The following is a 24,844-nucleotide window of genomic DNA, read 5'->3' on the forward strand; positions in this document are numbered from 1 at the left end:
TATATAAAAAGAAAGATACCCGAGAGCCCTCCTGCGACGAGAGACAAAGGCCATTCTTGAAGAGAAAAATCAACCCCACTCTCACTCGGGTCACAAGCTATGTATTGATGTCAAAGTGAAATGACTAATTTTATATATTGATTTTATTTATTATTCAACTTTTTTATATTGTTTATATAAAAAGAAGGATACTAGAGAGCCCTCAAGCGACCAGAAAAAAAGGTCAATCTTGAATAGAACAATAAACACAACTATCAATCGGGTCTCAGCTATGTTTTAAAGGTATAGTGAAACGAATTATAGAAGCTACTGCTTTTATTGCTTATTTGAGTTTTTTATATTACTTATATAAAAAGAAGGATAGTCGAGAGCCCTCCTGCGACAAGAAACACAGGTCAGTCTTGAAGAGAAAAATCAACACCACTATCAATCGGGTCTCAGCTATGTTTTAAGGTTATAGTGAAATGACTTATAGAAGCTATTGCTTTTATTGCTTATTTAACTTTTTTATATTACTTATATAAAAAGAAGGATAGTCGAGAGCCCTCCTGCGACAAAAAAACAGGACAGTCTTGAATAGAAAAATCAAAACCACTATCAATCTGGTCTCAGCTATGGTTTAAGGTTATAGTGAAACGACTTATGGAAGCTATTTCTTTTATTGCTTATATAACTTTTTTATATTACTTATATAAAAAGAAGGATACTCGAAACCCCTCTTGCGACAAAAAAACAGGTCAGTCTTGAAGAGAAAAATCAACACCACTATCAATCGGGTCTCAGCTATGGTTTAAGGTTATAGTGAAATGACTTATAGAAGCTATTGCTTTTATTGCTGATTTAACTTTTTTATATTACTTATATAAAAAGAAGGATACTCGAGAGCCCTCCTGCGACAAGAAACACAGGTCAGTCTTGAAGAGAAAAATCAACACCACTATCAATCGGGTCTCAGCTATGTTTTAAGGGTATAGTGAAATGACTTATAGAAGTTATTGCTTTTATTGCTTATTTAAGTTTTTTATATTACTTATATAAAAAGAAGGATACTCGAGAGCCCTCCTGCGACAAAAAACACAGGTCAGTATTGAAGAGAAAAATCAACACCACTCTCCCTCGGGTCTCAGCTCTGGTTTAAGTTTATAGTGAAATGAATTATAGAAGCTATTGCTTTTATTGCTTATATAACTTTTTTATATTACTTATATAAAAAGAACGATACTATAGAGCCCTCCTGCGACAAAAAACACAGGTCAGCCTTGAAGAGAAAAATCAACATCACTATCAATCGGGTCTCAGCTATGGTTTAAGGTTATAGTGAAATGACTTATGGAAGCTATTGCTTTTGTTGCTTATATCAACTTTTTTATATTGCTTATATAAAAAGAAGGATACTCGAGAGCCCTCCTGCGACAAGAAACACAGGCCAGTTTTGAAGAGAAAAATCAACACGACTATCAATCGGGTCTCAGCTATGCTTGAAGGTAACAGTGAAATGACTTATAGAAGCTATTGCTTTTATTGCTTATTTAACTTTTTTATATTACTTATATAAAAAGAAGGATACCTGAAAGCCCTCCTGCGACAAGAAACAAAGGCCAGTCTTGAAGAGAAAAATCAACACCACTATCAATCGGGTCTCAGCTATGTTTAAGGTCATAGTGAAACGACTTATGGAAGCTATTGCTTTTATTGCTTATTCAACTTTTTTATATTTCTTATATAAAAAGAAGGATACTCGAGAGCCCTCCTGCGACAAGAAACACAGGTCAGTCTTGAAGAGAAAAATCAACACCACTATCAATCGGGTCTCAGCTATGTTTTAAGGTTATAGTGAAATGACTTATAGAAGATTGCTTTTATTGCTTAAATAACTTTTTTATATTGCTTATATAAAAAGAAGGATACTCGAGAGCCCTCCTGCGACAAGAAACACAGGTCAGTCTTGAAGAGAAAAATCAACACCACTATCAATCGGGTCTCAGCTATGTTTTAAGGTTATAGTGAAACGACTTATAGAAGCTACTGCTTTTATTGCTTATTCGACTTTTTTATATTTCTAATATAAAAAGAAGGATAGCCGAAAGCCCTCCTACGACAAGAAAAAAGCCCAATCTTGAATAGAAAAATCAACACCACTATCAATCCGGTCTCAAGCTATGTTTTAGGTTATAGTGAAATGACTTATAGAAGCTATGGCTTTTATTGCTTAAAAAACTTTTTTATATTACTTATATAAAAAGAAGGATACTCGAGAGCCCTCCTGCGACAAGAAACACAGGTCAGTCTTGAAGAGAAAAATCAACACCACTATCAATCGGGTCTCAGCTATGTATTAAGGTTATACTTAAATGACTTATGGAGCTATTGCTTTTATTTCTTATATAACTTTTTTATATTACTTATATAAAAAGAAGGATACTCGAGAGCCCTCCTGCGACGAGAGAGACAGGTCAGTCTTGAAGAGAAAAATCAACACCACTATCAATCAGGTCTCAGCTATGTTTTAAGGTTATAGTGAAATGACATATTGAAGCTATGGCTTTTATTGCTTAAATAACTTTTTTATATTACTTATATAAAAAGAAGGATACTCGAGAGTCCTCCTGCGACAATAAACAAAGCTCAATCTTGAATAGAAAAATCAACACCACTATCAATCAGGTCTCAGCTATGGTTTAAGGTTATAGTGAAATGACTTATGGATGCTATTTCTTTTGTTGCTTATTTAACTTTTTTTTATTTATTATATAAAAAGAAGGATACTCGAGAGTCCTCCAGAGACAAAAAACAAATCTCAGTAATGAACATACACATACAAAACATTCACCCTCAGGTATAATCTAAGGTATTTAAATTTAGTGAAATTACATATGGAAGCTATGTACGTTGGATATATTAATACTATTTAATATTTCTTTTTTATATAGTTGGATAATAGAGAGCACTCATTCCACGATAAACAAAGCTCAGTCTAGACGAGAAAAATCCAAACGACTATAAATCAGGTCTCAGCTCTGGTTTGAGGGTATAGTGAAATGAAATATGGAAGCTATTGCTTTTATTGCTTATTTGACTTTTTTATATTACTAATATAAAAAGAAGGATACCCGAGAGCCCTCCTACGACAAGAAACACAGGTCAGTCTTGAAGAGAAAAATCAACACCACTATCAATCAGGTCTCAGCTATGTTTTAGGTTATAGTGAAATGACTTATGGAAGCTATTGCTTTTATTGCTTAAATAACTTTTTTATATTACTTATATAAAAAGAAGGATACTCGAGAGCCCTCCTGCGACAAGAAACAAAGGTCAATCTTGAAGAGAAAAATCAACACCAGTATCAATCGGGTCTCAGCTATGTTTTAAGGTTATAGTAAAATTACTTATAGAAGATTGCTTTTATTGCTTATATAACTTTCTTATATTTCTTATATAAAAAGAAGGATACTCGAGAGCCCTCCTGCGACAAGAAACACAGCTCAGTCTTGAAGAGAAAAATCAACACCACTATAAATCAGGTCTCAGCTATGTTTTAAGGTTATAGTGAAATGACTTATGGAAGCTATTGCTTTTATTGCTTAAATAACTTTTTTATATTACTTATATAAAAAGAAGGATACTCGAGAGCCCTCCTGCGACAAGAAACACAGCTCAATCTTGAAGAGAAAAATCAACACCACTATCAATCGGGTCTCAGCTATGTTTTAAGGTTATAGTGAAATGACTTATAGAAGCTACTGCTTTTATTTCTTATTTGACTTTTTTATATTACTTATATAAAAAGAAGGATACTCGAGAGACCTCCAGAGACCCGACACACAGCTCAGTATAGAAGATAAAAATCAAAACCAATATCAATCGGGTCTCAGCTAAGGCTTAAGGTTTTAGTGAAATGAATTATGGAAGATATTTATGTTAGTTCTAATTTAACTATTTTATATTAGTTATATAAAAAGAAGGATACTCGAGAGCCCTCCTGCGACAAGAAACACAGGTCAGTCTTGAAGATAAAAATCAACACCACTATAAATCGGGTCTCAGCTATGGTTTAAGGTTATATCGAAATGTCTTCTGGAATATATGTATTTTATTTATTAAATTACTTTTTTATATTACTAATATATATATAAGTATACTCAAGAGCCCTCCTGCCACAAGAGACAAAGCACAATCTTGAAGAGACAAATAAAAAGCACTAACAATCTGGTCTCAGCTATGTTTTAAGGTTATAGTGAAATGACTTATAGATGCTATTGCTTTTATTGCTTATTCAACTTTTTTATATTGCTTATATAAAAAGAAGGATACTCGAGAGCCCTCCTGCGACAAGAAACACAGGTCAGTCTTGAAGAGAAAAATCAACACCACTATCAATCTGGTCTCAGCTATGTTTTAAGGTTATAGCGAAATGACTTATTGAAGCTTTTTCATTTTTTTATAATACAACTTTTTTATATTATTAATATATAAAGTAGTATTCTCGAAATTCCTACTTCGACAAAAAAAACATGCCTGAATTGAAGATACAAATACACTACACACAACATAACTAAACTTATCTGCTTGAAGGGTCCATTTTCCTTAAATATGGAATCTATTTAGCTGAGTTCTGATATGAGTTTTTTATATTACTTATATAAAAATAAGTATAACCTAGATACCTCCTGCGACAAGAAAAACAGGCCAGACTTGAAGAGAAAAATCAACACCACTATCAATCTGGTCTCAGCTATGTTTTAAGGTTATAGTGAAATGACTTATAGAATATATTTCTTTTATTGCTTATTTGACTTTTTTATATTACTTATATAAAAAGAAGGATAGTCGAGAGCCCTCTTGCGACAAGAAAACAGGTCAGTCTTGAATAGAAAAATCAACACCACTATCCATCGGGTCTCAGCTATGTTTTAAGGTTATAGTGAAACGACTTATAGAAGCTATTGCTTTTATTGCTGATTTAACTTTTTTATATTACTTATATAAAAAGAAGGATAGTTGAGAGCCCTCCTGCGACAAGAAAAAAGGTCAGTCTTTAAGAGAAAAATCAACACCACTATCAATCGGGTCTCAGCTATGTTTTAAGGTTATAGTGAAATGACTTATAGAAGCTATTGCTTTTATTGCTTATTTAACTTTTTTATATTACTTATATAAAAAGAAGGATAGCCGAGAGCCCTCCTGCGACAAGAAACACAGGTCAGTCTTGAATAGAAAAATCAACACCACTATCAATCTGGTCTCAGCTATGTTTTAAGGTTATAGTGAAACGAATTATTGAAGTTACTGCTTTTATTGCTTATTCGACTTTTTTATATTACTCATATAAAAAGAAGGATAGCTGAGAGCCCTCCTGAGACAAGAAACACAGGCCAGTCTTGAAGAGAAAAATCAACAGCACTATCAATCAGGTCGCAGCTATGTTTTAAGGTTATAGTGAAATGACTTATACAAGTTATTTCTATTATTGCTTATTTGACTTTTTTATATTAATTATATAAAAAGAAGGATACTCGAGAGCCCTCCTGCGACAAGAAACACAGGTCAGTCTCGAATAGAAAAATCAACACCACTATCAATCGGGTCTCAGCAAGGTTTTAAGGTTATAGTGAAATGACTTATTGAAGCTACTGCTTTTTTTGCTTATTAAACTTTTTTATATTACTTATATAAAAAGAAGGATACTCGAGAGCCCTCCTGCGACAAAAAACACAGGTCAGTCTTGAAGAGAAAAATCAACACCACTATCAATCAGGTCTCAGCTATGTTTTAAGGTTATAGAGAAATGACTAATGGAAGCTATTGATTTTATTGCTTAATTAAATTTTTTATATTACTTATATAAAAAGAAGGATACTCGAGAGCCCTCCTGCGACAAGAAACACAGGTCAGTCTTGAAGAGAAAAATCAACACCACTATCAATCTGGTCTCAGCTAAGTTTTAAGGTTATAGTGAAATGACTTATTGAAGTTACTGCTTTTATTGCTTATTTGACTTTTTTACATTACTAATATAAAAAGAAGGATAGTCGAGAGCCCTCCTGCGACAAGAAAACAGGTCAGTCTTGAATAGAAAAATCAACACCACTATCCATCGGGTCTCAGCTATGTTTTAAGGTTATAGTGACATGACTTATAGAAGCTACTGCTTTTATTGCTTATTTGACTCTTTTATATTACTTATATAAAAAGAAGGATACCCGAGAGCCCTCCTGCGACAAAAAACAAAGCTCATTCTTGAAGAGAAAAATCAACACCACTATCAATCAGGTCTCAGCTATGGTTTAAGGTTATAGCGAAACGACTTATTTAAGCTATTGATGTTAGTGCTTATATAACTTTTTTATATTTCTTATATAAAAAGAAAGATACTCGAGAGCCCTCCTGCGACAAAAAACACAGGACAGTCTTGAAGAGAAAAATCAACAGCACAATCAATCAGGTCTGAGCTATGTTTTAAGGTTATAGTGAAATGACTTATAGAAGCTATTTCTTTTGTTGCTTATTCAACTTTTTTATATTACTTATATAAAAAGAAGGATACCCGAGAGCCCTCCTGCGACAAAAAACACAGGTCAGTCTTGAAGAGAAAAATCAACACCACTATCAATCAGGTCTCAGCTATGTTTTAAGGTTATAGTGAAATGACTTATGGAAGCTATTGCTTTTATTGCTTATTTGTCTTTTTTTTATTTATTATATAAATAGAAGGATATTCGAGAGCCCTCCTGCGACAAGAAAACCAGGTCATTATTGAAGAGAAAAATCCACACCACTCTCACTCGGGTCTCAGCTATGGTTGAAGCTTCTAGTGAAATGACAGATGGAAGGTCGTGCTTTTGTTGATTAATTAACTTTTTTATATTACTTATATAAAAAGAAGGATACTCGAGAGCCCTCCTGCGACAAAAAACACAGGTCAGTCTTGAAGAGAAAAATCAACACCACTATCAATCGGGTCTCAGCTATGTTTTAAGGTTATAGTGAAATGACTTATAGAAGCTATTGCTTTTTTTGCTTAATTAACTTTTTTATATTTCTTATATAAAAAGAAGGATACTAGATAGCCCTCCTGCGACAAGAAACACAGGTCAGTCTTGAAGAGAAAAATCAACACCACTATCAATCAGGTCTCAGCTATGTTTTAAGGTTATAGTGAAACTACTTATGGAAGCTATTGCTTTTATTGCTTATTCAACTTTTTTATATTACTTATATAAAAAGAAAGATACTCGAAAGCCCTCCTGCGACAAAAAACACAGGTCAGTATTGAATAGAAAAATCAACACCACTATCACTCGGGTCTCAGCTTTGGTTTAATTTTATAGTAAAATGACTTATGGAAGCTAGTGATTTTGTTGCTTATTCTACTTTTTTATATTTCTTATATAAAAAGAAAGATTCTCGAGAGCCCTCCTGCGACAAAAAACACAGGTCAATCTTGAAGAGAAAAATCAACACCACTATCAATCAGGTCTCAGCTATGTTTTAAGGTTTTAGTGAAACGAATTATTGAAGCTATTGCTTTTATTGCTTATAAAACTTTTTTAAATTTCTCATATAAAAAGAAGGATACCCGAAAGCCCTCCTACGACAATAGACAAAGCCCAGTCTTGAAGAGAAAAATCAACACCACTATCAATCTGGTCTCAGCTATGTTTAAGGTTATAGTGAAACTACTTATGGAAGCTATTGCTTTTTTTGCTTATTTAACTTTTTTATATTACTTATATAAAAAGAAGGATACTCGAGAGCCCTCCTGCGACAAGAAACACAGGTCAGTCTTGAAGAGACAAATCAACACCACTAACAATCGGGTCTCAGCTATGTTTTAAGGTTATAGTGAAATGAATTATAGAAGCTATTTCTTTTTTTGATTATTTGTCTTTTTTATATTTATTATATAAAAAGAAGGATACCCGAGAGCCCTCCTGCGACAACAAACACAGGTCAGTCTTGGAGAGAAAAATCAATACCACTATCAATCAGGTCTCAGCTATGTTTTAAGGTTATAGCGAAACGAGTTATGGAAGCTATAGGTTTGATTGCTTATTTAAATTTTTTATATAACTTATATAAAAAGAAGGATACTCGAGAGCCCTCCTGCGACAATAAACACAGGCCAGTCTTGAATAGAAAAATCAAAACCACTATCAATCGGGTCTCAGCTATGTTTTAAGGTTATAGTGAAACGACTTATTGAAGCTACTGATTTTATTGCTTATTCGTCTTTTTTATATTAATTATATAAAAAGAAGGATAGCCGAGAGCCCTCCTGCGACAATAAACACAGGTCAGTCTTGAAGAGAAAAATCAACAGCACTATCAATCAGGTCTCAGCTATGTTTTAAGGTTATAGTGAAATGACTTATACAAGTTATTTCTTTTATTGCTTATTTAAATTTTTTATATTACTAATATAAAAAGAATGATAGTCGAGAGCCCTCCTGCGACAAGAAACACAGGTCAGTCTTGAATAGAAAAATCAACACCACTATCAATCGGGTCTCAGCTATGGTTTAAGGTTATAGCGAAATGAATTATAGAAGCTACTGCTTTTATTGCTGATTTGACTTTTTTATATTACTAATATAAAAAGAAGGATAGTCGAGAGCCCTCCTGCGACAAGAAACACAGGTCAGTCTTGAAGAGAAAAATCAAAACCACTATCAATCGGGTCTCAGCTATGTTTTAAGGTTATAGTGAAATGACTTATAGAAGCTATTGCTTTTATTGCTTATTGAACTTTTTTATATTACTTATATAAAAAGAAGGATACTCGAGAGCCCTCCTGCGACAAGAAACACAGGCCAGTTTTGAAGAGAAAAATCAACACCACTATCAATCGGGTCTCAGCTATGCTTGAAGGTTACAGTGAAATGACTTATAGAAGCTATTGCTTTTATTGCTTATTTAACTGTTTTATATTACTTATATAAAAAGAAGGATACTCGAGAGCCCTCCTGCGACAAGAAACACAGGTCAGTCTTGAAGAGAAAAATCAACACCACTATCAATCGGGTCTCAGCAATGTTTTAAGGTTATAGTGAAACGAATTATAGAAGTTACTGCTTTTATTGCTTATTTAACTTTTTTATATTACTTATATAAAAAGAAGGATACTCGAGAGCCCTCCTGCGACAAGAAACACAGGTCAGTCTTGAAGAGAAAAATCAACACCACTATCAATCGGGTCTCAGCTATGTTTTAAGGTTATAGTGAAATGACTTATAGAAGCTATTGCTTTTATTGCTGATTTAACTTTTTTATATTACTTATATAAAAAGAAGGATAGTCGAGAGCCCTCCTGCGACAAAAAAACAGGTCAGTCTTGAATAGAAAAATCAACACCACTATCAATCGGGTCTCAGCTATGGCTTAAGGTTATAGTGAAATGAATTATTGAAGCTACTGCTTTTATTGCTTATTTGACTTTTTTACATTACTTATATAAAAAGAAGGATAGTCGAGAGCCCTCCTGCGACAAGAAACACAGGTCAGTCTTGAATAGAAAAATCAACACCAATCTCAATCTGGTCTCAGCTATGTTTTAAGGTTATAGCGACACGAATTATAGAATCTACTGCTTTTATTGCTTATTTGACTTTTTTATATTACTTATATAAAAAGAAGGATAGCTGAGAGCCCTCCTGCGACAAGAAAACAGGTCAGTCTTGAAGAGAAAAATCAACACCACTATCAATCGGGTCTCAGCTATGTTTTAAGATTATAGTGAAATGACTTATAGATGCTATTGCTTTTATTGCTTATTCAACTTTTTATATTGTTTATATAAAAAGAAGGATACTCGAGAGCCCTCCTGCGACAAGAAACACAGGTCAGTCTTGAAGAGAAAAATCAACACCACTATCAATCGGGTCTCAGCTATGTTTTAAGGTTATAGTGAAATGCCTTATAGAAGCTATTGCTTTTGTTTTATTGAACCCGGACTATGCGGTGCGTTTTTTCTTTATTTGAAGCCAAGTTACAATGTTGAAATTAAGATTCTCTTAATTTTGCTACATTCCTTGATTAGATGAATATTACCAGAGCTAAGGATTTTGAAACCTAGACATGGTTTTTGCAAAGGTTTATTTAATCATTTTTCTATAATATGGTGTATATTTTACTGTTTATAATCATGAATGAGTAATTTTTAGGTAGGGCCATATTTAGGGGGGGGTATCCGTCTCAAAACTCCTCCAAAATGTTGCAAATTGGTCTTGAAAATGTAGGTAAAAAAAACTCAAAAAATATTTCTCCGGCTGAAAAAATGGTCTTAAAAATACAGGTAAAAAGACCTTTATTTAAGACCGTTAGACAAAACCTTACTGGAGGTTCTTCATTCTCTTTGTAAGCCCACCCCAAAACAAAAGTTATTTTGGTTACACCCCCCCCCCACCCGCGAACGAAAATCCTGTATATATCCGTTATTATGAAAAAGATTTAATCTAGGTTTGATTAGAAATATATTCGAAATTCGAAAAAAGACTGACGTCAAAAGACTGATTCTTATACAGCTTTCATGTAAATTTTCTCCATGATCATAATCAGAATAAAAATGCTACAATATTGTTAGTTCCATGTGATTTTTTGAGCTATACCTTTGAGTTATAGTTGTCTTTGAGTTATAGTTGATAGTTAGTTATAGCTGGAAAAAGAAAACAGTTAAAAAAGAAAACAACGAAGGCACCGTCCATATGTAAAGATTTAGTCTTCAATGTTCAACATTTAGAGAAAATTATTAAAAAAGCGACTAATAATTATAAAAGCATTTTTTTAGACATAGCAGCTGTCACTTCTATATATTCGATTATCTAGGCCTACGGTAATATTTCAAGATAAATTGTGGGTGGGAAAAGACCCAACCACAATGACCTGTACTATACCTTCCCAAGCAGATAAAGTAAGCGAATTTAGTTTCTCAAATATGGCTATTAAATAGATCATATGCAGAGTAATAGTGCTGCCTAAGTAAAGAGCGAAGTGGGCACAACGTATTATTATTATTATTATTTTTTGTGTGTGTGTGTGTGTGTTTTCTAGACCAGGGCACTTAGTATAGAAGTAGTCGTCGAAACTCCGAAAGGGGCTCATTCGATTAGAAATTGAAAGGGTTAGTGCCCTTTTTAAGAGTCGAAAGTGATTGGAGGAAAGCCAGCCCCCCCCCACCCTTCATTCCCCACACACATCAAACAAAAATTTTGAGATAGCCATTTTGTTCAGCGCAGTTGCAAGGTCCAGACATTACGTCTTTGAGGATTGCAACCCCACCCCTCACAGCATTCAGGGAAAGGGTTGTAAGTTATGCCCTGGGCCCATGCAATTTTTTATAGAAAGTGGTCGTATAAACTTCAGAGGGGGCTCATTGGATTAGTAATCAGAAGTCCTAGGACCCTTTTAAGATTAAAAGTAATCGGAAGGCATCTACCCCCCCCTCCCCTCATTTTGGTTTTCGACCAGAGTACTTCGAATAGAAGGAGTTGTCGTAGAGAAACTTCGAAAGGGGCACATTCGATTAGAAATTGCAAAATCTAGTGCCTGTTTTAACAGTCGAAAGTGATTGAAGGGAAACCACCCCCCCCCCACCCTACGCTCATCATTTCCCCAAATACCTCCAATCAAAACTTTGAGATAAGCATTTTGTTCAGCGTAGTTGAAAGGTCCAATAATTATGTCTTTGAAGATAACAACCCCCCACAGTGCTAACGGCAAGGGTTGTAAGCTATGCCCTGAGGGGCGTACAGCAGTTTTATGCAAAGGCTGGTCGTATAAACTTTGGAAAGAACTCATAGAATTGGAAATCTGAAGTTCTAGTTCTCTTTTTAAGAGTCAGGGTCTTGGAGGGCAACTAGCCCCCCTTACGGTCTATTTTCCCCAAATGCATCCGATAGAAATTTTCAGATAGCCATTTGTTCAAAACAGTCCAAAAATCAGTGGGCACAACGTATTATTATTATTATTATTATTTTTTTTGTGTGTGTGTGTTTTTCTAGACCAGGGCACTTAGTATAGAAGTAGTCGTCGAAACTCCGAAAGGGGCTCATTCGATTAGAAATTGAAAGGGTTAGTGCCCTTTTTAAGAGTCGAAAGTGCTTGGAGGAAAGCCAGCCCCCCCCCCCCACCCTTCATTCCCCACACACATCAAACAAAAATTTTGAGATAGCCCTTTTGTTCAGCGCAGTTGTAAGGTCCAGACATTACGTCTTTGAGGATTGCAACCCCACCCCTCACAGCATTCAGGGAAAGGGTTGTAAGTTATGCCCTGGGCCCATGCAATTTTTTATAGAAAGTGGTCGTATAAACTTCCGAGGGGGCTCTTTAGACTGGTAATCAGAATTTCTAGGACCCTTTTTAAGATTAAAAGTAATCGGAGGGCATCTACCCCCCCCCCCTCCCCTCATTTTGGTTTTCGACCAGAGTACTTCGAATAGAAGGAGTTGTCGTAGAGAAACTTCGAAAGGGGCTCATTCGATTAGAAATTGCAACATCTAGTGCCTGTTTTAACAGTCGAAAGTGATTGAAGGGAAACCACCCCCCCCCACCCTACGCTCATCATTTCCCCAAATACCTCCAATCAAAACTTTGAGATAAGCATTTTGTTCAGCGTAGTTGAAAGGTCCAGTAATTATTTGAAGATAACAACCCCCCACAGTGCTAACGGCAAGGGTTGTAAGCTATGCCCTGAGGGGCGTACAGCAGTTTTATGCAAAGGCTGGTCGTATAAACTTTGGAAAGAACTCATAGAATTGGAAATCTGAAGTTCTAGTTCTCTTTTTAAGAGTCAGGGTCTTGGAGGGCAACTAGCCACCCTTACGGTCTATTTTCCCCAAATGCATCCGATAGAAATTTTCTGATAGCCATTTGTTCAAAACAGTCCAAAAATCACATAACGAGGCCTTTGGGGTTGACACAATCCCCCAGAGTCTAGGAGCAAGGATTGTAAGTTGTTCCCAGGGGGCATATAAGATTTTTATTGAAGGGGTGGTTGTGTCAACTTTAGAGGAGTCTAACTTGACTGGAAATTTAAAGTTCTAGTCTCTTTTAAGAGTTCAAAAGTGACAGAGGGCAACAAGCCCCTCCCCCTCCCTGGCGCCCTCTTTTCCCAAACGCATCCGACCGAAATTGTGAGATAGACATTTTGCTCACAATAGTCCAAAGAGCATATACCAATGCCTTCAGGGTGAACACAACCCTCCAGAGCCCAGGGGCAAGGGTTGTAAGTTATCCCTCGGGCATATAAGGTTTTTATGGAACGAATGGTCGTGTAAACTTCGGATCATATGGGGCTCATTTAATTGGAAGTCGGAAGATCTAGTGCCCTTTTTAAGATTCAAAAGTGAATGGAGGGTAACCAGCCTCTCTTCCACAAGCCTATCACTCCCCAAAACACATCCGATCAAAATTTTAAGAGAAATATTTTGTTCAACATGGTTGAAAAGTCCAGTACTTTTGTCTTTGGTGATGTCAACCTCCCCATAGTCTTCAGGTAAAGGGCAGTAAGTTAGGCAATTCGTTCATTGTTTATATATAGTATATGTCATTGAGAAAGGTATGCATGTTTGAACTTTATTTTCCGACAATAGAAAGGGAATTCAGGTAAGCCTTTCAAAGAATGTTGAGGGGAGTGTTAAACTAAATCAAAACACGTTATGTGTATACGGATTGTCAAAAGAGCGAACTCATGAATGACTGGTTATATTGATTTGTAACTCTCAGAAAACGATAAGAGAGGTGATCAAAAAGGGATGCATGCTAGCACTACAACTACTACTACCACTACCAGACTACTCCATTTACAATATTGAGGGAAAATTTGAACTAAATCAAAAGACGCTATGTACATGCACATTGCCAAAAGAAAGTGTCTCAAGAATTGATTTGGTTATTAAGTTAGAACTTTCAGATAATGCTGAAAGGTGAAAATCATCTGACAAAAAACCAATGTATGCACGCTACTACAAATATTTCTATCACTGCTACATTTACTACTACTACTACTACTTCAACTACTACTTCTATTGCAACTGCTTGGTAAAGGCAATACGCTAATACGTCTTCTGCTAATAGTACTACCGCTATTACTATTAATTAATTAAAAAAATCTGAAAAATAACTTTTTCAAAGAAAAGTAAAGGCCATTTTAAACTTAAGCTCAGCCGATACAAATATCTTTTAAAATTAAAACTCAAAACGACCAGAAATTACTATTAAAGAATAAATGAAACCCAAAACGAACAGAAATTAAATAAACAATCAATGCAAACAAACATACAATAGATATTAGTGTAAATTAATAAATAGATCTTAAAACGAGTGAAACTTAAATTGAATATGCAAATCAAGCTTGAAACGAACAAAAATCACCAAAAACAAGAGTTTGGGTATAACCTCCTTCTCTCACTGTCTAAAACCTACTGCGTCATTGGCGCTTTACTGAAAACCAATCTTACGAAAAATATTATCTTTTGTACTTAATATTGAAAACAAGCACTAAATTTGTAGTGGTATTTTAAAGTGATGTGCGTTCAGCAACTAAAATAACCCTGCGACAAACGTTCGTTTTAGTTTACTAGTTCTTTTTAAACATTCTAAAATCAACTTTAGTTCCCCTCCAAACAAGTGTACGGACGTGGCCTCTTTTTCTACTCTCATATAAAAGCCAAAAGACAACTTCATCATTTCCAGTCAACTGAAAACGTATTTTTTAAAAATATTTTCTTTTACAGTTCTTACAGCATTGAAAATAAAAATAAAATTACAGTGAAATAAATTCTTGAATTGATGGATATTTCAACAATTAATATCATTATACATTCAATCTGATGTTGCTTATACTTTCCAAGACTGTTCAAGACGCATATAGTTTTCAGTAAAGCGCCAATGACGCAGTAGGTTTTAGACTTTTACAGTGAGAGAAGGAGGTCATACTCAAACTCTTGTTTGTGATGATTTTTGTTCGTTTCAGGCTTGATTTGCATATTCAATTTAAGTTTAACTCGTTTTAAGATTTAGATATTAATTTACATTAATATCTATTGTGTGTTTGTTTGCATTGATTGTTTATTTAATTTCTGTTCGTTTTAAGTTTCATTTGTACTTCAATAAGAAAATTTTTTTTCGTCTTAAGCTTGATTTTTATATTCAATCTAAGCATTACTCGCTTTAAGATCTATTTATTCATTTATATTATTACTTGTGGTATTTTTTTGCTATGATTGTTTATTTAATTTCTGTTCGTTTTCGGTTTCATTTATTCTTTAACAGTAATTTCTGGTGGTTTTGAGTTTGAATTTTAAAAGGTATTTGAATCTGCTGAGTTTAAGTTTAAAATGGCCTTTACTTTTCCTTGGAAAACTTATTTTTCGGAGTTTTTTTTTTTTTTTTTTTATTCGGTTTTGATTGCAAAAAAGTTTTTAAAAATTCCTTATTTCAAAATCAAACTTAAAAAAAAATAATCAAATATTCATCAAAGTATCAAAACTGACATCAAAGCGAAAAAATGGGTTTGTGTCAACCTTGGAGTTTTTATTATCTGATGTTTGATGAATGATATCTGATGAATTTTTATCGGATGGGTTTGGGGAAAAAGGGTGTGGGGGGACTAGATTAAGCATCGGTCTCTTTTGACTCTTTAAAAGTGAACTAGAACTTTCTATTTTCAATCAAATGAGTCCTCTCTGAAGTTTATACGAGAATCCCTTCTATAAGACCATATATATCCCCAGAGTATAATTTATAACGCCTGTCCCTGGGCCCTGGGGGTTGTGTTGACCCTGGAGTTTTAATATCTGAATTGGTTGAACTATTTTTAACCAATGGTCACCTAAAATTTTTATCGGATGGGTTTATCCATCCAATACACCCAAAGGCGTGGAGGGCGGGAAGGGCTAGTTGCCCTCCAGAATTTTTTTACTCTGAGAAAATGAACTAAAACTTTGAATTTTCATTCAAATGAACCCTCTCTGAAGTATATACGAGCATCCCTTTCATAAGAACCACATAGAGCCCCAGGACATAGCTTACAATGTCTGCCCTCCGGGCCCTGGGGGGAGGGTGTCGACACCGGAGTTCTTGTTATCTGATCTTTGAACTATTTTGAAAAAATGGCTCCCTTAAAGTTCTTACCGGATGGGTTTCAGGAAAATGGGGCGTGGAGAGGGGGGCTAGTTGCCCTCTGATCTCTTGTGACCCTTAAGAAATGACCGAGAACTTTAAATTTCCAACCACATGAGCCCTCCGATGTTTATACGAGCATACCTTCCATAAAAACCATACATGCCCCCAGAGCAATACTTACAAAGCCTGCCCCTGACCTGGGGGGGGGGTTGTGTCGACACAGGAGTTTTTCTAATCTGACCTTTGAACTATTTTTAACGAAATAACCCTACGTAAAGGAGTTTTTGTTATGTGATCTTTGAACTATTTTTAACAAAACGGCTACCTCAAATTTTCATCAGATGTATTTGGAGAAAAAGGGCTTGGGGCCAGTTGCCCTCTGATCACTTTTGACTCTTAAAAAGGGCACTAGAACTCTCGATTTCCAATCGAATGAGCCCCCTTTGAAGTTTATACGACGACCCCTTCCATATCAAGTGCCTCTGAAAAAAAAAATAAATGGAGTGAGGGGGAGGTTAGCTACACTCCAATCACTTTTGACTCTTAAAAAAGTGAATTAAAACTTTCAATTTCCAATCAAATGAGCCCTCTAGGAATTTTATACGAGCATCCCTTCCCTAGCAACCATATATGCCCCCCAGGGCACAACTTACAACGCCTACCCCAGGGGCCTGGGGGGCTGTGTCGACACCGGAGTTTTTTGTTATCAGAACTTTGAACTATTTTTAACAAAATGCTTATCTCAAAATTTTTATCTGATGCACTTAGGGCGTGGAGGAGGGGGGGGGGGGATAGTTTTCCCTCCGATCTCTTTTGACTCTTAAAAAGTGAACAAGAACTTTCAATTTCCAATCAAATGAACCCTCTCCGAAGTTTATATGAGCATCCTTTCCATAAGAACTATATATGCCCCTAGAGCATTACTCATAACGCCTGCCTCCAGGCCCTGGCGGGTTCCGTCAACACAGGAATTTTTCTTATCTGACCTTTGAACTATTTTTAATGAAATGGCTGTTATAAACATTTTATCGGATGGGCTTGGGGAAAAATTTGTGTGTGTGGAGGGGGGAGGGCTAGTTGCCCTCGAATATCTTTTGACTCTTAAAAATTGAACTAAAACTTTCAATTTCCAATCAAATGAGCCCCCTATGAAGTTTATACGAGCATCCCTTTCATAAGAACCATATACGAACCCAGGACAACACTTACAACGCCTATCCCCCGGGCTCTGGGTGGAGTGTCCTGCACAAACATATAATTTCCAGAACTTTCAACTACGTTGAACAAAATGGCTATATAAAAATTTTGATTGGATGTGTTTGGGGAAATGGTGGGCGTGGAAGGGGTATCTACTTTTTAACAATTTCTAAAACACTGGCTATCTCAAAATTTGTAGCGGACGGGTTTGGGAAAAAAGGGCGTGGGGGGGGGGGTTAGTTTAACCCTCTTGACTCTTAAAAAGTGAACTAGAACTTTCAATTTCCAATCAAACGAGCCCTCTATGAAGTTTATGCGAGCATCCCTTTCATAAGAACCATACATGCCCTTAGGGCATAACTTCCCATGGGCCCAAGGGGGGTTCTATTGACACCAGATTTTTTCTTATCCGACCTTTGGACTATTTTTAACAAAATGTCTATCTCAAAACTTTCATCAGATGGGTTATGAAAAAGAAGGCGTCGGGGCGGGGGGGGGGCTAGCTGCCCTCGGATCTCATTTGACTATTAAAAAGTGAGCCCGAACTTTCAATATCCAATCAAATAAGCCCTCTCTGAAGTTTATACGAGCATCCTTTTCATACAAACCATATATGCACCAGGGCGTAACTTACAACACTTGCCCTGGGGGGTTGTGACGACACTTGAGCTTTTATTATCTGACCTTTGAGCAATTTTTAAGTTAATGGTTATCTCAAAATTTTTACTGGATACATTTGGGGGGAAAGGTTCGTTGGGGGGGGGGGCTAGTTGCCCTCCAATCTCTTTTGACTCTAAAAAACTGAACTAGAACTTTCAATTTCCAATCAAATGAGCCCTATCTGAAGTTTATATGAGAATTCCTTCCATAAGAACCACATATGCCCCCAGGGCATAACTTATAATCCTCGCACCTCAAAACTGTGGAGGGAGTGTCCTGCTCAAATCAATAATTTCAAGAACTTTCAACTGCGTTGAACAAAATGGATATATCAAAATTTTGATTGGATGCATTTGGGGAAATGGTGGCCATGGAGGGGGTGTCAGTTGCCTTAGAATCACTTTCGACTATTAAAAAGGGAACTAGCCATTTAAATTTCCAATCGAATGAGCCCTTTCTGAAGTTTCTACGACAATGCTGTCTATATAAAACCTTATATGCCCCCAGGGCATAACTTTCATCCCTTGCCCTGAGGGCTGTGGGGGAGTTGTCATCCTCAAAGACCTAATTTCCAGAATTTTAAACTATGTTGAATAAAATGGCTATATGAAAACTTATATTGGATGTTTGGGGAAAAGGTGGGCGTGAAAAGGGGGTTAGTTGCTCTCCAATCACTTTCGATTATTAAAAAAGGCACTAGCCCTTTGAATTTCCAATCGAATGAGCTTTTTTTGAAGTTTCTACGACAACGCCTTCTATAAAAAACTTTATATGCCCCCAGGGCATAACTTAAAACCCTTGCCCTGAGGGTTGTGAGGGAGTGTCCTTCTCAAAAACATATTTTCTATCTGGGAATCAACAACGCTGAACAAAATGGTTATCCTAAATTTTGATTGGATGTGTTTGGGGGAATGATGGTTGTGGGGGAGGGGGGGGGTCTAGTTGCCCTCCAATCACTTTCGACTATTAAAAAGGGCACTAGAACTCTCGATATCCAATCGAATGGACCCCCTGTGAAGTTTCTACTAAGACCCCTTCCATATGAAGTGCCTCTGGGAAAAAAACAAAATAATGATAATAATAAATAAATAATAAAACATTGGAGCCGTATGGCCTTTACTATAGGCAACGCTATAGCGTTGCCTCTGAAGCTACTACTAGCAACACAAAGACTACCACTATCACTACAATTACAACTATGTCTAAGGGTATAAAGGTGAAATTTTCAAGGATTTTGTTTGGGGGGGGGGGGAGGTGAACTATATCGCAATACGCCATTTGTATGCAGGTTGTAAAAAGAGCGTAACAGCAATATCTTAGGAACACTAACACTTTGGTGTGTGAAGTTGAAACTAACAGGGCTTGTTGTGAGGGATGTTTAACTAATTAAAAGAAAACAGTTCCATCCTAATCCTACTGCTTATGCTCATACTACTACTGCAACTATTATTACTACTACTACTACTACTACTACTACTACTACAGCTTCCACTAAAGCTAAGGCTACTACTGTTAGTTCTACTGCTACTAATACTACTGTTGCCACTAAAACTAAGGATATTAAGGCAATTTTTTTTTTAATATTGAAACTGTATGGAACTAAATCGAAACACAGTATGTCCACACAAGTTGTTAAGAGGAGGTAGAAGAAATGCTTCAGGAACGGTTCATGATATTAATTTTAAACTTTCAGTATGTATTGAAGGGGATGTTGAAGAAACCAAAGGTGCTATGTGCATACTACTACTAATGATACTACGCAAGCTAAGGGTGTTAAGGTGAACCTTTCAGGGAGTATTTAGATGGATGTTGAACTAAATCAAAAAGATCTTGTGCCATTTTTAAGAGTCAGAAGAGATTGGGGGCAAGCAGCCCTCCTCCCAAGTCCGTTCATTTTCCAAACATATCCAGTCAAAATTTTTAGACACTAATTTTTTTCAGCATAGTAGAACGGTCCAGTAACTATGTCTTTAGGGATATTGGGTATATCAGCCATCCATAGTTTACACAATTTGCCCATTATTCTTTAAAACTAAATGTTGCTTTAAAACTAAACCAAAACGCACTGTGTATATGGTTGTCAATAAGACCTCAGCAATACATCGAGAACGACTGGGGTATTAAGTTGAAACTTTCATCTTAATAACTAATTTTGCTCATTTTCGGTTTGATAGAGCTTTACTTTTGAAAAACTTGTTCTGTGGATCTTTTTTTAATTAATCCTTAAAAAAAAAGCAAAAATCAAATATAGAAAAGAATGAAAGCTTTAAAAAAAATCTTAGAGAAAAGAAGGAGAATGGCTCACTTTCCAGAGGCAAATAATTCTTCAGTCACAATAGGAAAGTCAGTAGAATCTGAATCTTCTTCCACTGTTCTAAGACGTTCTAACGATCCGAACTCTATTCGTTTGGAAACCCTTCGTTCCTCGAGAGAATTACTCAAATCTTCGGTTGATCGACTTGGTGCCAATGTAAAATCTACTGGACTAAGAACTCGGGGTGATCCCCATGGTGAAACCTATAAGATCAAATTTAACTGATATATTAGGAGGCAAGGCCGTAACTAGGGTTGTGGGGGGTACCGAACTTGAATACTCCCCGCCCCCCCCAAAAAAAAAACTTTTTGTCCGACTCGTAAAAACGTAGCAAAAATGCATATACACAAGTTTTTTATGCATTGTTTTAAGTTTTTTTTATAAGACCCCTTCCAAAAAGTACCCCAACCCCGAACAACAATCCTGGATATACCCCTGTTAGGAAGACAGAAAATGTTAGGAAATAAAGGATTCTTTTTCTTTCGGAAGATTCGTACAGAACAATACTGAATACAATTCAAATCGAGTAGGACGGATATTTTGAATAATATCCAACTAATGCATAACTGACAATATAAAACTATGGAAGGATTTTTCCCCTATAGCCAAGACTGAAAAACTGTAGATTTACAGTAGAGCTGGAGATTGAAAATCGTAGAAGCATTAAAATGTTTTGTTTACCTCAAGATCAAGGATTATAGAAGATAAGCAAATAAAGTCAGAAAAACACAGGGATAAATCAAACAGAGCAAGAATTTTAGGTTATTTCTGAAACCATTCTGGCTAGGTATGACAAAAGGAAAAAAAAGGAATAGAAGAAAAAAATGAGGATAATCATCGGCATCGGGGAAGTCCACAGGACATTTTTATACTGTCCTGAGGACTTTTATTTGTATTTCTTATTCGTATTTTTGGAAGGGTTGGTGGAAGCAAGGAGATTTCAAATGTTGCATTGGAGGAAGGGCGTCTAAAATTGTTGTATTCAATCAATCTATCCATTTTTACACTAGAATTTCTTATGAAAATTAGAACTGTTTCACGTCTAGGTAGCGAGGGAATTCCAAAACAAAGTATAATGCAAGGTTATCAAAATACCGTATCTGCAATACCTCTGAAACAGGTTGGGTATTGAGTAAATTTTTTAGGAGAGAGTGGGGAGCCAGGGGGTCTGAGATTTTGACTGCAGGGAAGGGGGGTAGAGGAGGTGGGAAAGGCCTAAAAACGTCTTTTCTCGATCTACCAGAACATTTTTGCACTATAATCCTCTATGGCGGTAGTTCTGAAACTGTGGTACGCGTACCCCTTGGGGGTAAGCCAAATTTTTAGGGGGTACGCAATTCGTTTAATATTGAGAAAACCAAGATTAGTTTAATATTTTAGCTATAGTTTACTTAGTAGATCTATCGGTAACTGAGGAGGGGTACCTAAAACGTTTTGTGGGTAAAAAGGGATACAGTGTCTAGATAATTTTGAGAACCACTGCTCTATGGGATCTAAAATCTATTCAATGTCAATCAGCAAGGTTAATTAAAAACACTATGTATTGCAAGGTGATCAAAACAACGCATATGCAACATCTTGGGAACAGCTTTGGGATCAATCTGAACCTTTTAGCAATTTTTTGGGGGGAGGGGGGAGGGTGTACTTCATATCTTTACTGAGGGTAGGGGAATAAAGGGAAGGGCCTAAGGATTTTTTGTCCAATCTATTTAAAAATTTTGACCCTATGAGCCCAAGTTACACTATAATCTAGTGAAGTGGTGATGTACAGCAAAGGACATAAGGCAATAGCAATCAATAACCATAAATCTGGTAAATTTTTTTCAGCTTTTTTTTTTCAAATAATGTTATCACAAGCCCAGATGGGTCAGTTTTGACAAAATTGCAGTTTTTCTGGTCAAAATCGTATTTGATTTTAAATATTATGTTCTGTTACTTAAAAACGCACGTAGATATTGTAATTTATTTTCAAATGGGCCCTTGAACAGTTCTCTATGCTGTTTCAGTTCTCTGTCAGCAGTGACAAAAAAGAAAAAAAAAGAAAAAAGAAACTAGAGAAAGTACTCCAGTGCTACCAATGCAAAAACAGCGGTTTTCGAGCTGATCAAGGTGGGGAGCTGCAAGTGTCCTCTATAAGATTTTCGGCAATGGTGATTCTGATGGTGTATATTTCATTTCAGTCCCACTCCTTTTTCGAGGGGTTTCAGGTTATTTTCCATGAATCCTAATCAAAATAATAGTTACCATTCCTGAATCACCTACAAATGGTAATATTCTCTCACTAGGCACTTTTTTTAAGTGTTTTTTTTTTTCACTATGGACCAGGGTTTACTGAGTTGCAGACCTTGTTTACTGAGTTGCAGTGAATGTTGCAAAAATGATGCAAATTCACTTCAGCCACTGTTTTACTGCAATAGCATCATCATATCCATCATCCCTTGCGATAAGAACCTCATGAATAGATGCATTAGCCTAGCCCAAATCTCGTTCCTACAGTAGGAATTACTATGGCAGCATTATCTCCTTCGCCCCTTAGAAATGATCTATAGACATATATGCACTTACATAGCCTGCACTTACATATTCTAGGTGGGAGCAAGGGGCTAGCTAAGCCTGAAAATTTCCACGGCGGTGGTGGGCATACAGGCAATGAGGCTTGACCCTCCGTTCCTAGGCAGCATAGGAAATCCGCTAGCGCACCTCAAAGTGGTGAAGGGGTGTAAACATCACTGAGCTCCACGCCAAGCAAGGCGATAGCCAACACACTTTGGGTGACTGCAAGACTGGGGAGCTTGTGGTGTACCTTATCCCCAAGAAACGCTCAATAATGATGAAGACAAATATGATGAAAAGTTTGGCTACGGCATCCCCGGTATTATGCGATGCGACGAGAATGGGGCCCTCGTCGAAAAGTATGCTAGCTACCATCCTATCAGGAAGACAAGACCCGAATACCGGCTGCTGGAACCTGAGCTCGATTAAATGTTCATTGACACAAGCTTTTGTAGCTGCTGAATTTTATCTTTATAACCTTGATATTCTGTGCGTTCCTGAGAACTTTGAACTTTGACTTTATTCAATATAAACACACAAATAAAACAAAACTCCAGGGGCTGATCAATGATTCCTAGGGCCTAAATGTAGTCTCTGGAGAACTCGAATATTCATACAAATACTATCACTAATTATTGAAAAACAACAAATTGACAAACAAACAAACTTTCAAAAAAAAAAGAGACTGATCAATGATCTCTAGGACCTAAGTGTAATCCCTGGAGAACTCGAATATTCATACAAATACTATCACTAATTATTGACAAGCAACAAACTGACAAACAAACAAATCTTGAAAAAAAAAAGGCACTGTACACTACATAAAAAAGAGATTCCTACTAAAAACTATTTATTTGTACTATTAGAATATATATGTTTATTATAATTATATTTAAATTACAGAACTGAAACAGAATCTTTTATTTATAGCGAAATACTGTTCCATAATTTCACTCCAACGTATTTCATAGAAAAAGGTGCTATTTGCGTGGGACAAATATCCGAGATAAGAGAAAATTTGTAGATGACGACATTGTATAAGCATGATAATAGGACGATAAATGAAAGAGGACAAGTTGTGTTAGTCCTGGGGGTGCTAGATAATTCAAGTATTTATATATGAAAACAGCAGTTTGGAGCTTACAAATTTTTCTCACTTTTAGAGACTGAGTTTTAATAAACACTTCTTTAGCATCCAGTTTATCAAAATAAGTTAAAATTGCAGCTTTATTTTGTAAAATTTGAATCCTCTTTAAGTAATAACAAAAAGAATTAGCCCAAACGTAACAATTGTAATGCGTATAAGGTTAAACAAGAGTAAAATAAAGGGTTCGCAAAACTTTTTGCGGAAGGAAATTTTTAAGTTTATACAAAATCCCAACTCCTCTTACAATTTTTATAGATATTGAATTTAATTGTTCATTCCATGACAATAATTCATCAATGATTATACCTAAATATTTAAATTTTGAAACCCTACATATTAAACGTCCATCAGCTGTTAAAGATAGTTCAGTGTTTACCTTTTTAATAGAAGAAAAAATCATGTAAATTGTCTTTTTAACATTAATCAATAAAGGGTTACTCCTCGTATATTTTATTAGATCATTCAATGCACTCTCAGTGGTCTAAAAAAGCGTTTCATCACTTAAAGCTCGGAATAATAAAACTGTATCATCTGCGAATGATATTGTCAAACAATCTTTCATAAAATTTCCTATATCCGCGGTATAAATAAGGTAAAAGAGAGGCCCTAAAATCAACCCCTGTTGAATTCCGCACGGTAACGGGTGCTTTTACGATGTTTTTGGTCCAGCAATGATGACCTGTAACCTATATGATAGATATAATCCGATCCAGCTAACATTCCACGGCGGATATTCATAATGCTTTAACTTTATAGTTAAAAGGTTAGGGGTTATTCTATCAAATGCTTTCGACAGGTCAACAAATAAAGCCGAGGCATAAAAACCCATATTTAGAAAATCTTTCACTTTAAAA

The 24,844-nt window shown here is 35.8% G+C and overlaps 1 protein-coding gene across 1 annotated transcript in view; it reads right to left on the minus strand.

The window, feature by feature from the left end:
- LOC148955003 (uncharacterized) overlaps positions 1-24,844 on the minus strand; it is a 77,530-nt gene that overhangs the window by 25,978 nt on the left and 26,708 nt on the right. Inside the window, exon 3 of the mRNA XM_089099634.1 lies at positions 20,282-20,493. Within this exon, the coding sequence (XP_088955760.1) occupies positions 20,282-20,493 (212 nt within the window). The remainder of the gene's footprint in view (positions 1-20,281; positions 20,494-24,844) is intronic.

The sequence above is a fragment of the Artemia sp. Qi Xiang Cuo genome, chromosome 2 (genome assembly GCF_049724085.1).
Source record: "Artemia sp. Qi Xiang Cuo chromosome 2, ASM4972408v1, whole genome shotgun sequence".
NCBI lineage: Eukaryota > Metazoa > Arthropoda > Branchiopoda > Anostraca > Artemiidae > Artemia > Artemia sp. Qi Xiang Cuo.